Raw genomic sequence first — 13456 nt, forward strand, 5'->3', positions numbered from 1 at the left:
ACAGGTGGTTTTGGTGAGGAAATTCTTTCTTACATCTTTCTTACATCTTTCATCTTGCTGTAGGGTGGCTTTTCTGAAAGAAATCCATGGAACTATATAGTTTGGTCTTTTAGCAAATTAGCTCAAGTTTACTTCACTTTTGTGTATAGTGTGCCAGTTCTCCAGATTGTTTTGGAGAAGAGGGATAAATTTTGTTGATATTTGTGTGCTTAGATGATATAGCTGTGTGATGAGAGAGGCAAGTAATTCAATGTTGGCATCTTTTGATCATGACACTGGTGAATTAGAATTTGTTCATTGCTTGATTCTGATATTTCATTGAGCATGATTTCATAGCTTCATCGTAAGTGAAAAAACATAGTGTTTGCTTTCTGATGTTAAAAAGGCAATCTGTGTTTCAGATTTTGGAAAAGATAGAGCTGAGAATGTTTACGGTATTTTTAATTTGAAGTAAAAACTTAATTGGCAGTTCGGTATTGTGTATGTAGTTATTTCATATGTACTTGTGACTTGTATTTGAAAGGACTGAAACTAATATCCATGGTATGATTTCCTTGGGAGCTGAGCATCTGGACACTGAACTGAAGTACCTGCTGGAAGCTCTGTGCTTCCTTCTCAGTTAGGACTGGTTTTCTAGAGAAAGGAAAATTTTTGAACAGTATCTGTCACCAAAGTATGAGTTTTGAAGCCTGTATTGGTTTAATTAAAATGTTTAGTAGCCTGGAGGCCTTAGGCTGCATTAGCATTAGCATTAGGCTGGGGAGCAGGCAGAATACTCCAGGGGTGGGTGAGAGGTGAGAGTTTGCATGCTCAAAGCAATTTGCGGTGTGCTGCTTCAGGCTGGCCATGCCGCACTGCCATAGCCGCGTACGCCCGCGGGGAAACCGTGCCTGCTTAGCGTGGGGGAATACTGCCACCGCGTGGACTTACCGATTTTAGATGCCTTTACTTGTTTCTGAACTTAATGTGTAATATCTTGTGCTATAATTTGAAGACCTTTCAGCCCAGTGACTACTGATTATTCTGTAACAAGTTCTCCAGAGGAAGAGAAGAAAATGCTTGTTGTTTTTAACAAGTATTTTGCTGTAAAAATTAATCCTTGTTGCATTAAGTCAAATTAATATTTCGATGCTGTATACTGTAATAAAGTGAAATATTTAAATTCACTTAGCCTAGCTGCACTGTTTTTACAACACTAGCTTCTATTGTCACTGTTTCCATGGTAACTTGTTTTCTTTCAGGTTTTTCCCTTCAGGCAATACCATTATATATAATGTTAAAAGCAAGCTTTGCTTTATATTTAGTACTTCATGCTTTTTCTTTTTTTTTTGTTCATCTCTGGCTAAAAGCCAAAGCCAGAAGGAAAGGAAAGCCTTTTTTTTTTTTTTCCCTTATAGTATTTCTGTCTAAAATATTCCTATTTTCATCTTTAACAGAATATCAAGGTAATTTACCCTTAATTCTATTACTGTGAAGATAATGAATAGAAAAGCTGTTTTTAAATGATAGAGCTCAGGTAGAATGTAGAGCTGAGTAGCATACAGTTTAGAACACGAACAATACCAAATGCTGATGAGAGTCTTTGACTTTGCTGTATGTAGTCTTCGGAGTGATGGTAGGAAGAAAAATATAAGGATATGTTTATAATATAGCAAGACATAATAACCTTGTATGTTAACATGAGCATGCCAATCAATTAAACCAAACTGAACTTCCGATTTTTCAGGCTGGGGCATGAAACTTATTAAAATGTTTTGAGATGATCAGTCTGTATACTCTAAGCAATATTTAAGTGTGTTTTTTTTTTGTTATTTACTGTTTAGCTGGCAGCTTAAATTATTTGGACTTTTGAAAAATGAAGATGCAAATTAAGGTATTGCTGCAGGGCAGATTTTGCATTAAATAGTATGGGATATTGAGATGTTAGAGGATATCTTATCTGTACAAGTCTGGGAAAAATGGCAGTACATATTGCTTGCAGATCAATATGTAGTTTGACTTCCCTATTTTCAGAGTCACCACTTGATATGTTCAGTACTCATACATGGGGGGAGCTTTTAATATGGATTTAGGTCTGTATAGTCTCTGCATTTCTTTTTGGTCTGTGTACTCTTCTGGAATGAGAGTTTATCGTTGAGATTTTGGAGTCAAAAATGGAGATACAGAAGACTACACTGCTAACTGTCATAACTTAGATCATACTTGAGAGTTAGGGTAAACATAAGGCGGTATACTAATCTGCCAAGCGGTTGTAATCATTTACACCAGTGGCATTGCACAAAGGACAGTAGCAGTTCTGCACTGGCATTGTGGTGTGAAAAGTTTGGGCTAAGGAAGAGTGTTTGCTTAAGCAAATAATGCTACAAAAGGGTAATACAAAAAACAAAGGAGGGCTTGGAACATTATGAGAATTTTCTTCAGTTGCCTTTTGTTATTCTTATAAATTAAATTTCCAAACTTAATCTGGAAAAGCATGGAAGTGTAGAGCAGGTGTTTAACAATAGCTTCCCTTATTTGAAGGACTTGGGATAATGAAGCAGCGCAGTGCCCTAGCCTGTATCTTGCAGGGCTTTTTATCTTGCACCTATTCTGAATAATACATAAACTAATGCCCAGCATTCCACATACTCAGAAGGTTTTTCCAAAAAGTTCTGCTAAAGCCTTTGACTAGATTGCATCATTGCTATTGCCTCAGTAGTCAGTGAGGCTTGCGCATCTCCTGGATGTTTTCTGCTTCCCTTTGCATCAGAGGTAATTCTCTTTGAGTCTTGAGTTTCATCAAGCACTAAACCATGAAGTCTGGTAAAACTGACATAAACGAAGTAGCTCAGCCTTCACTAGAGGCTACATCAATTATAAGTCAGAGCTGACTGGTTGGTCATTGTCTTTTAATCTCATCTTTTTTTAAAAGCTTTTTTTTTAAAAAAAAAAAAAAAAAGCTGCATGCAGTATTTTCTGTAACCTGTTTTCACTGTGTAAGTCTGAAGTGCTGTTGACTACTATCACGTAAACCAAATAACAGAGAGTACTGCCAATATAATAACTATTATGGAACAAAATAAAGGATACATATCAGACAGGCTGGTTAGGAAGACAGCCCTTCCTATCTCCAAATAAAGCTCTTAAACTTGCTTGGGATAGTTCTGAACATAAAACAAAATGCTTGCAATTCATATTGATGGCTTGTTTGCCTGTCACAAGATGCGAGTTGCCCATTGGGCAGGAGACAAGCATCTCCTGACCCAGGGTTATCAGAACAGTTGCTTCTAAACTTCTCCCCCCACCCCAGCACCGTTTCTCCTTAACCAACATCTAAAATGCAGTATGTAACAGTTCTAATTACTCTCACCACTCCAATAACAAGAGCTGTGTTGTCTTTCGGAGCAAACCATTATATGCTTTTTTTCATTTAGGAATAGGTGAATGTCAATTAAAGACTTTTCGGGGGGGGGGAATTAAATATTGACATCCAAACTGTGATCGGGTGCTGTTGTGTGTGGGTGTGGGTTCTTTTTCTTTTTTGTCTGATGAAAGCACCAAAGACGTTAACACTTGGGTAAGTGGGCCTTTTAAAGAAGGCACGCGACGAGAATACAGCCTGCTTAGCAGAAAGATCCCCTGTTTGGGTGTCAGTTCAGTGCCTTAACTAAAAGTGCCCCCTCCTGAACGTTGGGAGAGTTTTCTGGACATGCATCAGGACAAATGATAGTTTCAAAGTTGCACTTAAGCTTACCTAATGTCACCAGCCCTTTAGAATCCAGAGGAGAACCTGGCCCTTTGCCTCGTGCCCTGCGTGACTGACGGCGGGTTTCTTCTTTCTTACTCCAGCCTTTTCATGCATCGTATTTAACAGCTTATTTTGGCACTGCCTTGCAAGAGGATATAAGCCCTCTAAATCAGGGCAACGGTGCTTGAGCCTTCCTCTGACTTGCCGTATAAATGTGAAGTCTCTTCTGACTTTGTGGTTCAACAAGAAGAGATCAGGTGTGTAGAAATACTGTGTTTAGTCAGCAGAGGGAGAAGTCTCGCTCTGAGGAGGACTCCAGGCCTGGCGGGTTTGAGGGGAACCTTTCGTTTAACAAATGCCACTTCGGTTGGTCGGTTCCGTATCAGCCTGCTCGCAGCTGGGAGTAGTTCAACTGCATAGCACTTAGTGTCTGTGTGGATTTTGTTTTTAAAATATATTTTATTTGCAAAAATGCAGGTCATAGTAATATAGAACTATGTGTATATTTATGTATTTAATATTATAAATGCATACACACACAAAAATATGCCTAAATCCAAGAACTTGTTACCAGTTTGTTAATTCATTGTCATATTCTAGGTGATCCCAAGGCATTCCTTTGATATGAAACTTGAGTGAGTCCTGGCCCTTTTCTGAGAAAACATTAGAAATGTAAAGTTTGGCCCTATTGAAGTGGGCAGCAGAACAGAGGGGCTTCTGTATCTTAACAGCAGTTTGCCTAAATGGTTTAATTTTGACTGAAACTTTAGAATCACTTCAGTACGGAGGAACAATATATGCAATATGCCTGTCGAAACGCTTTTGTTTCAAACTGCAGTGGAAGTGGTGTCTGTGTTTTTCATTTGACTAATTAAAACCTTGTGTACAGGCCGTTTGTAGAAAATGAACCCTGATTAAGCAGAGTGTTTAATTATAACACAAGACAGTCATGTCAGCAGCTGAGGTTACTGTTATCTTTATTATAAAGGCCTTCGGTAATCAATTAGCACCCAGTTATCTTATATGTAAAGCTGGATTTACTGCAGATTCATGGCAGTGGTTTCTCTGAATTTTTAAAGTCTCTTTGAAATGGTCACAATTGATTCCTATCTTATTCTTTGACTGTATACTGAAAGATTGAGCTACATTCACAGTTATACAATGGTTTGAGGTAAATCATTTGCCTTTAACTTCTTAAAGACGCCTTTTAATGATGAGAAAACTCAGGTTTAAGTTAGCACTTTATTTCTAATGTAAATAAATGAGGAATTTTTCAAGTAAAGTTAGATTAATGTATAATTGCTGTTATTGTGTAACATCTTAAATGTGTTCATATTTTTAACTTCTGACTTTATCATAATTAAAATATTCTCTATTGTAGAGTAGTTGTCATTGAGGCGCTTCAATTTTGTATATTGTATTTGTATTATATGTCTTTACTTTGAGGTCACATTCAGGTTGTTTGGTTCATTATTCCTGCAACTCTTGTTTTATTTTTCAAAATTTTTTTAAATTTGAATGTTTGAGGTACCTACTAAGAGTGCCTTGTTACATGAATATTTTAAGAATGAAGTGGGTTTACAATGTTGATGCTATATTAAACCTCAATTAAGCTTATTTCTTTACAGAGAATAACAATGCTATATGTCTTGCTTCTTCATTCTGAAATTCAGCTATTGCCTATTGGTGTGTTAGTATTCATGTATAGAATTAAAAACCGGTATCTTTCAAATATCACTTTTTTGCTGATTTGAAAATATCACCATACTGTGTGTTGACGTCAACTGATTGTTTTTTGTAAAACAGTGTTTTTCAAATGTTAAGATGTCATATCTGCAGTCAGAAAGAATAAAGCTGTGACTACAGAAATATTTTTTTAAGCTCTTAAGCTACGTGCTTGTGACATGCACTTGCTTTCTTGAGTTATTGTCCAATAAAGCTTTTTCAAAGCCGTAGAACTGCAAATTGTAGAGATGCTTTTGGCTTACAGTATGCTAATGCATTCTCACTTTATTTTTTTCCCTTTAAGGCAAGAACTTCTAAAGTGGAATGGCTGGGGATATAATGACTCCAAATTCATATTCAATAAGAAGGGTCAAGCAGAATTCACAGGAAGAAGGTACATTGAAAATTTGTATCGTTGAACTAGAATAAAGTGTTCAGGTTTAATATATTAAAAAAAGTATTGTTCAATTACAAGAAGTTCTTTGCTTTGTCTATTTTCAGAATAAGTTATGAAGTTGTTTGGCATTTAACAGGTTTATTGAACCTTATAGTATTTAACATATGTACTAAAATAGACTGTGTAGCTTATAGTAAGGTTTATCAAAGGTATTGTAAAGGGACAAAAATCAGTCTTTTCCATAACTTTATATACTCGCTGTGCATTACATTTCCCTTGAAGAATGGGATCAGACTGAGAACCTGCACTGCGTCCTAAAGATTTAGGTAATATGCAGCAGTCCTGTGCAATTTTGCCAGTTTTGAATCTCATGAGCATCAACCAGTAGCTTTACTACATAACTTTCAATTTATTTTTTTTCCTAAACTTTCATGCATGGAGCTACTTGATCCTCTGAACTTAAAATAAAAATTGCTCTTTAATTCTATGTTTTTGTGGTGGTAACATACTTTCCTGGCTTATTACCTCCTAGATCTTTGTTCAGTGAATCTTTTTTTTTCTGAAAAATGGCGTCTCTGAGTAAATAACAGGAAAATTAAGTCTACTAAATGATCTATTCACCTTCTTCTAGTAGAATTTAAGCCTACAATTTGACATATTTTTTTCCTCCATGAATGGAAAGTCTTACAGTCTTCTCCCTGACTTTTAAAGATATAAATATATTCTTAAGAATATAGAAAATGGGAAAGAGAAATAAGATTAGCGAGCTGTCCTTCAGAAAAATTCCTTACAGTTCTTTGAGTTTGTGTAAACTATCGTGAGTTAGTTTGAGATGAAGTTAGGCAAAAGCCTAACTGGTTTTGAGCATTTTAATTCTTAATTTTTTAACTTTCAGGCTCAGATTAAAATACAAAGCCTTGATTTAGGCACTTCAGCTCACTATAAACTTAGGGAGGCTCTGATGCCTTTGAATGGTATTTCACAATATATTTAACAGGTAACTAGTAGCTTTCCTCTGTACATCACATTGACAAGTTCATATTTAAACCAGCCCTTCATACTATTCCAGTATTGATATCTGAAGAGCAGAATGATGCTTTCTTCCTGGAAATAATGGAATCTGTGAAGCCTCTTCCTGGAATTGAAAGCTATTCTAGAGCTTTTCTAAAAGTCAAATAGGACCATCTCTTCCTTTCTGTAGAATTTCTATAAGATCTCCAGTAATTATTTGTGGTGATTCCTTAAGCATTTGCTTTAGCCACTAGACAGCTGGCTAGTTATGAACATGCATCTTTTTCCAGATTTGTTGTCTTCTGGTGAGCATAGCTGCTGCTGTGTTTGTTTGTTTTGTGAAAAGCTTGATGTGCTCAGGGCATGCTTTGGTCATCATCATACCCATGACAACTTCTGAGTAAGTACACCTGCTCAGCCATAATCTGTCTGGCACTTTGGGTAGCCACAGAAAGAGCCTTTGAAGCCAGGCAGACTTATTGATGAAAACTTATTTGCCTTTGGGGTTAAGTTGAGGTTTTTGAGATTTTGCTTTTAGTTGTGTTTGCCTGAGTTTTGTCCAAGTGTATCCCCTGTCCTTATTTCTTTGCGTTGTTCTTTATATTGAAAGGAAATGGGAAGAATGGGAAAATGACAAAAAGTATTCAGAGCTACTTTCATAGCTCACAAAGCTGAGGGTAGATAGGGTTTGAGGATGCTGACATACCACACTAACAAAGTCGGAGTAGAGAATATTTCATTGTTTCCATAGTTTCTCTTCCATACAATGCTGAAGAGGTTTCTTTTTTTTTTTTTGGCCTGGACTTTGACTCTTGTCACTTTGTCATTCATTCTTTCAGCTGTTATTTCTTTAGTTGTTTATCTGGGGTAGGTTATGTTCCATAGAAAGCTTCTCTACCGGATGCTTTGAAGGAAGAAAGGGTATAGGACAGGACTTTCCTTTTTGAAGAAGCATTGAGGCTGCTGCTTGTTTGACTAATTAGTATCAGTCAGTGTTCCAGAATGGTGCTGCTCTTCCCCATCTGCATTCTCTCTCCCTAATTGATGAATAATATGGTGTGACCCCAAGAGGGGCCATACCAGCATAGCTCCTGTGCAGTAATCTGCCTCAGTGGTAGGAAAGGCTGTCTGAAAAGAGTGAGAACCTGACTTTTGTGACAGATTACCCTTGTACTCCTTCACCATCCACTAAGGTTGGTGTTGGAGGTGCCTAGTGCTTTTAGTATTCATTTACAGATTTATATATATGTATAGTATATGTATACACTCATTAACCTTTTATTGCTTATTGTACTTTCCTTTCCGCAGAACTATTTAACAATTCCCTGCAGATATGGTGATATAGTAAGGGCTGCCACGGGAGTGGCTGAACACAGTCTTTCAAGCTGAAGAGTCTGAGTTGAGAGAATAGTTAAGGAATAGAATGGGGAGGTGTGGGGTTTCTCTCTCCAGTAAGAGAACTAGGAGATAAGGAAACAAGCCTTTCTGCGTAATAGGTGACTTAACTCTGGCAAACCCCAGAACTATGAAGGTTGAGTTGTAACTGGGTTAACAGTGAATAAAAAAATCTTTAAGAGCACTTATCGGGCGTAAGGCAGTGGTCCAGGTGCAACTTATGATAAGAATTTTCAACTGCTGAAAGTTCTTAATACTAAAGAAAAGTTCTTGTTCTCTTCTCCTTGGTTTGTACATACCTAAATGTGCACAGTGTGTACATACAACAATTAACAACGACTTCTACTTCAGCAGTGTGTCCCCAGCCTCACCTGTTCTGCATGTGGTATGCATGACTATAATCAGCTCATCTCTTTCTTGTCTGTCTAGCTGATTCAGAATAAATTCTCAAATATTCACATATGCCATGTAGATAAGCTCTGGTCAGAGAAACTAAATATGTTTTAATTTCCATGTTCCCCTTCTGGGGTTTGACTTTCAGACTCCCTGTGCCATAAAGTTTCTTCTGCTAGGGCAATACATAGTTTCTTCCTCTTCTGTGGCATTCAGATAGCACTGAGGATTGTACAGCCTGGAAGGTGTTGAATTTGTTATGCACTATAATGTTAAGACTCCTAGCTTTTTATTGAAATATTTAATGAGGAGATCAAGTTGCTTGAATCAGAAATGTAGAAAGAGTAAAAACAACTAGTTCTAGAAGTTCTGGTGCAGAATTGCTGATGACTTTCCTGCAGAATGTCTTTGGTGTTTTGGATTGGATCTGAGCTTTCAGGTCTCACTTCTGCACCAAATTTTTTGCTGTTTTAACAACATTGTGGCACCTCTTTAGAGTGTTAATCACTCTAGTTGACTAGGACTTATCTGCAGATAACTTCTGCAGTACTCCCTACAAAAAAAGCTACAAAAAAGCACCAAAGAAATATTGCAACTGTTTCTTCTCTGAGTCTGAGGTAGGCATATTCACATCACTTCATGGATTCCGAGGGTGAAAGAGTTAACACTTTTTTTTTCCCCCTGACAACATGCAAGGTTGAAAGCAAGATTTGTGCATGTCTGACAGCTTTTGTTTATATTGCAGTGTGTCCCTGCATACCTACTCTGTAGTAGTAACTGGCATGAAAATTGTCACAGTTTTCTACCTTACTGAAGGTTTTCTTGAAAATGGAGAGGGTGGTAGTATTGGGAGTTTTTAATAAAAAATTGGGAGTTTTTAAATAAAACCCCAAACCGCCAAAAAGCCTGTGCTATGCTTCTCAAAGATCTTAAAGTGAAAATAATATTTAAATTAAGAATTGATATGACTTTGTGTTAAGTACGGAACACCTAAATACTACAAAATGTGTGATTACATGAAAGCTGAATATATAGAAGTCTTGCAGACTTGTAGATAAAGCATTTTATTTAAAATTTATTTTTGATTCTACATAACCATAAATAGTAGTGTATCTGACATGCATTGTTTCAATTTAAAATGACCATTTGTAATATTGACTTTTCAGGTACAGGTTAGGTGGTATGGTATTACCAACTTTTAAGGAATGGATAGAAAAAACCTTTGGAGCAAGTCTGGAGCACAAATCTACCTCTAGAGTAAGTAAATAGCTGAAAAAAAATTGGTGCTTTTGAACCAGCTTTGGTGATCAAGACCAGTCTGTATGTTAAAGATATTCAGAAGCTGTAAGATGGCCTTGCATATGGTTGACTTGAATGGTGTAGTAACACTACAGAAGAGTTGATATTTATTATAAAACTACTACATGAAACCTTCAATGATTTAGCAAAACTTTTTGTTCTAGGTCAACTGGTAATACTTGAATTCAAATAAGTCTCCCACACAGTGAGTTTTTTGTCCTTAGTTGTAGGTTGTTTCCCAGTTTGCTGGAACTGTTAGTGTAGGGGGAATTATCATTTATGAGAACTTAATGGCTGTTTATGATCACAAGGACAGAAGATACAGTGAAGTTAAACAAAGTTTTCAGTGCATTTTCTGAAAGCAGGCTGCACTCATACAGTGATTTTGAAGTGACCCTGCTTTGGGAAGCAGTTCCTTCAGTTAGTTGCATTTTCTCTGAGGCAGGTAATATCTTAGGGCCTGAAAACTTGAACATTTCTTCAGTCTTCTGCTGATCAAGCCCTCCTTCCATCTGTTGTGACTTGCAGGCCAATATAACTGCCAGTACGTTTGGAAAAAATCTGTCTTCATATGAGCATCTTCCTTGACCAAGATTGGTTTTAAGGGGCAGATGCTCACAGCAAAATTGCTTTCACTTGGTGGCAAGTTCACTTTCACTTCCAGTGGTTGTGAGAGCAGTTGTTTCCTTTTTTACATGTAGAGTAAATGTACAAAGAAGAATGCTCAGAGGACAAAAGAAATTTCTCAAATATTATCCTGTTTCTACAGCACATCTTGCAAATGAGCTCCTCAGGAGATCTGCCAGCAATGTGAGTGCTTTCCTATTATGTAGGAAGTTCTGATGCTCTTATCTGGATTTTGTTGCAATGTTAACACAGAATAGACTCCTTTGGAGTCTCCAGTACATATCTGGACTCACAGACTCCCAACTGTTACTATGGGTCTTCTGTTCTAATGTCTCGGTGATGGTTACTAGTTTATTTCAGATTGTTATGCTGTATGGTTTTATTTTACTATCTCTTTGCTATTATCAGAGCATAAAGGAGCTCAGGTATAGGAACAGCAGTCCACTAGACTTTCTAACTCGTCTTTTCTTGCCTCTCTTCCTTAAGACTGGAGGTTTCCTTGGTGTATGTCACTTTCTTGTTATCATTAGCAAGCAGTAAATACTCCTGCTTCTCTGATGTTCAGGACTTCATGACTTCTCTCTCCTCTTCAGACTGGAAAAGACTTATCAACAGGAGCAATTTGGACTTAGTTCAAGTAGGCTTCATCTCCAGCCTTCCAGTGTAGGAATCCTATTGCAATAGCTCAGTCCCACAAAAATAAAGATGTATTTTTCATCTAACATTGTTACAGATTGTTATTAATTTTTCAATCTTAAAGATGACAGCTAAAGGATTAAAATCCTTGCAGGAGAGGCAGAATTGAGGTACTTAAAACTAGAATAGTTCCTTGCAGATAGTTTTAAGTAGAATATGTTCCCTTATGTGGGGAATCAAGATCTGTAAGCATTTGTTGTTCAATTTGAAGTGATGTAAATGATTCTGTCTACACAAACCATGAAGAAGTGGAAGTTTAAAATGTAGAGCACAGCTAGCAGGGATTTTTAACAAAGTACTTTAAAGATCTCTATTCATTTGGCACCTCTTTGTTTGACAGTGTTTCCCTGGGAGCAGTGCTGTTTGGATTAGCAACAGTGCTGTGTGAATGTGCATTAGGAGCAGTCCTGGGGAAGGAAAGGGCAAGATGTCCTATCTAATTCTTTGAGGGCTTTCTCACTAGAACTCTTGGTGCTGTTGTGGACAGTTTTGTTCAGACCTTGTTAACACTGGAAGCCCTTTGACACCTGGTCAGCTTTCTTAGATCTCACAAGTGAAAACTTACTGCTTTCTACAATAAATCTTTGTTGCAGAAGCTATAAAGCTGAGAAATGGTCAACCTTTTAGAGGTCCTGTCACCTGGGATCAGTGTTTGCCAGCCAGTACTTAGTGTTGCCACAGGTCGCCTTTTTTTCCTTCTACAAGTTGTCTTATTGAGAATACTTCCTTAAGTAAATGAACTTCATCAAATGGATGAGCCTATTCAGATTGAACATACTTCCCTAGAAAATGCCGTAAAATCAAACTTAGAGATGAAGCATTTGAACAGTACACAGGAGATCTGATCCTGGCTTCCTCTGTGCTTATTGTGATAGGCTGATAAAGTCATCATCTCTTAGTAGCAATGTGCTTCTTGCCTTAACCACAACACTAAATCTGAGCTTCGAAAAAAGCTTTTTTCTTGGGGGGGGGGGGGGGGGGGAACAAAAAAAAAAAAAAAAAAAAAAAACTTCCAACTTCCTTTCTCAGATGTTTGACACCGTATTTCAAGAAGTATATCATCATCATTCAAAAACAAGTCAAAACAGCACATACCCCCGTCAGTGTTAAAACTAAATACGTTCATAGCTGATACTTAGCTCACAACACTTTGAGGCTTGAAGGCAGCCAAGTAGCTGTCTCATGCAGATGTTCCTTACTGAATTATCACTGTAAGTGTTTAAGTCTCAACATTGCATTCTCCCTTTTGGAGTGGACACTGTTAGGCAACTAGGCAAGTCGCATCATCATGGGTCTGCTAATTACCTGGAAACTTTCCTATTGAAGGTTAATTCTTCCTACATGCAGATATCTTATTGTGAGAACCAAAACATTCAGAATAGACTGCTGCAGAGATGGCAGATAAAAGACTACTAATCTCCATTTCCCTTATTGTTAGCTTGGTAACTGGTGCTATACTCTAAGGTTTTGTCTTAACAAGCCACCCATAACATGTCAGTAGAAAGTATAGGCTGTTTTGGAGGCTGTGTAGAACAAAGATGCATGAAACCCTTCCTTCAAGGAAAATAAATTTGAATGGGTGGATACACTTTTTTGTAGAAGGCTGAAACACTAAGAAGTGAAAGAAGAGTGAATTCAGCTTTTACTTGTCAATAAACATAGGCTAGTCCAAAACAAATGCTGTTTCTTTGATTATGTAAATCATTTTATATAAAATGCTTGGATTTTCTTAGTAAGGTTGTAAGCAAGCTCATTTGGCATTGCTATGCAGTGCATACAGTCTTTGCAAGACTGGCAGGCTAGCTCAGTGTGCTACTGAAATAAAACTTCATGTGAGCATTTAGTCTGTTGAGTGCCAGGTAGGATGAATATGCTTGATGATAACTTTCTAATCCTAAATTTTAAGTAGTTAGGCTTTGGTAGTTCATTGGTTAGTGGTACCTCAGTCTTACTCTTTTATATGCAGCAATACTTCAAAAGTGAGCTTACCTTTAATGAACTTCTTGTTTTGTAGGCATCCTTAAATGTTAATGATGTACCTCCATCTATTGTAAATGAAGAATTCCTTCAGGATCTTATAGCCACTAAAATATCATATTCACAGGATGCAGAAGATAGGGTATTCAGAGCTCATGGTAAGAGAATGTCATTTATGTGTGCTTTTTAGATGTTTCCTATTCTAACTT

At 37.2% G+C, this 13456-nt stretch overlaps 1 protein-coding gene across 2 annotated transcripts in view; it reads left to right on the forward strand.

The window, feature by feature from the left end:
* AGPS (alkylglycerone phosphate synthase) overlaps nt 1-13456 on the forward strand; it is a 92089-nt gene that overhangs the window by 38282 nt on the left and 40351 nt on the right. For both annotated transcript variants that reach the window (XM_062578517.1, XM_062578516.1), the window contains 3 exons: nt 5757-5846; nt 9815-9905; nt 13285-13405. In XM_062578517.1, the coding sequence (XP_062434501.1) occupies nt 9831-9905; nt 13285-13405 (196 nt within the window). In that variant the 5' untranslated portion in view covers nt 5757-5846; nt 9815-9830. The remainder of the gene's footprint in view (nt 1-5756; nt 5847-9814; nt 9906-13284; nt 13406-13456) is intronic.

Source organism: Rhea pennata, chromosome 6 (genome assembly GCF_028389875.1).
Source record: "Rhea pennata isolate bPtePen1 chromosome 6, bPtePen1.pri, whole genome shotgun sequence".
In the NCBI taxonomy this organism is placed as follows: domain Eukaryota; kingdom Metazoa; phylum Chordata; class Aves; order Rheiformes; family Rheidae; genus Rhea; species Rhea pennata.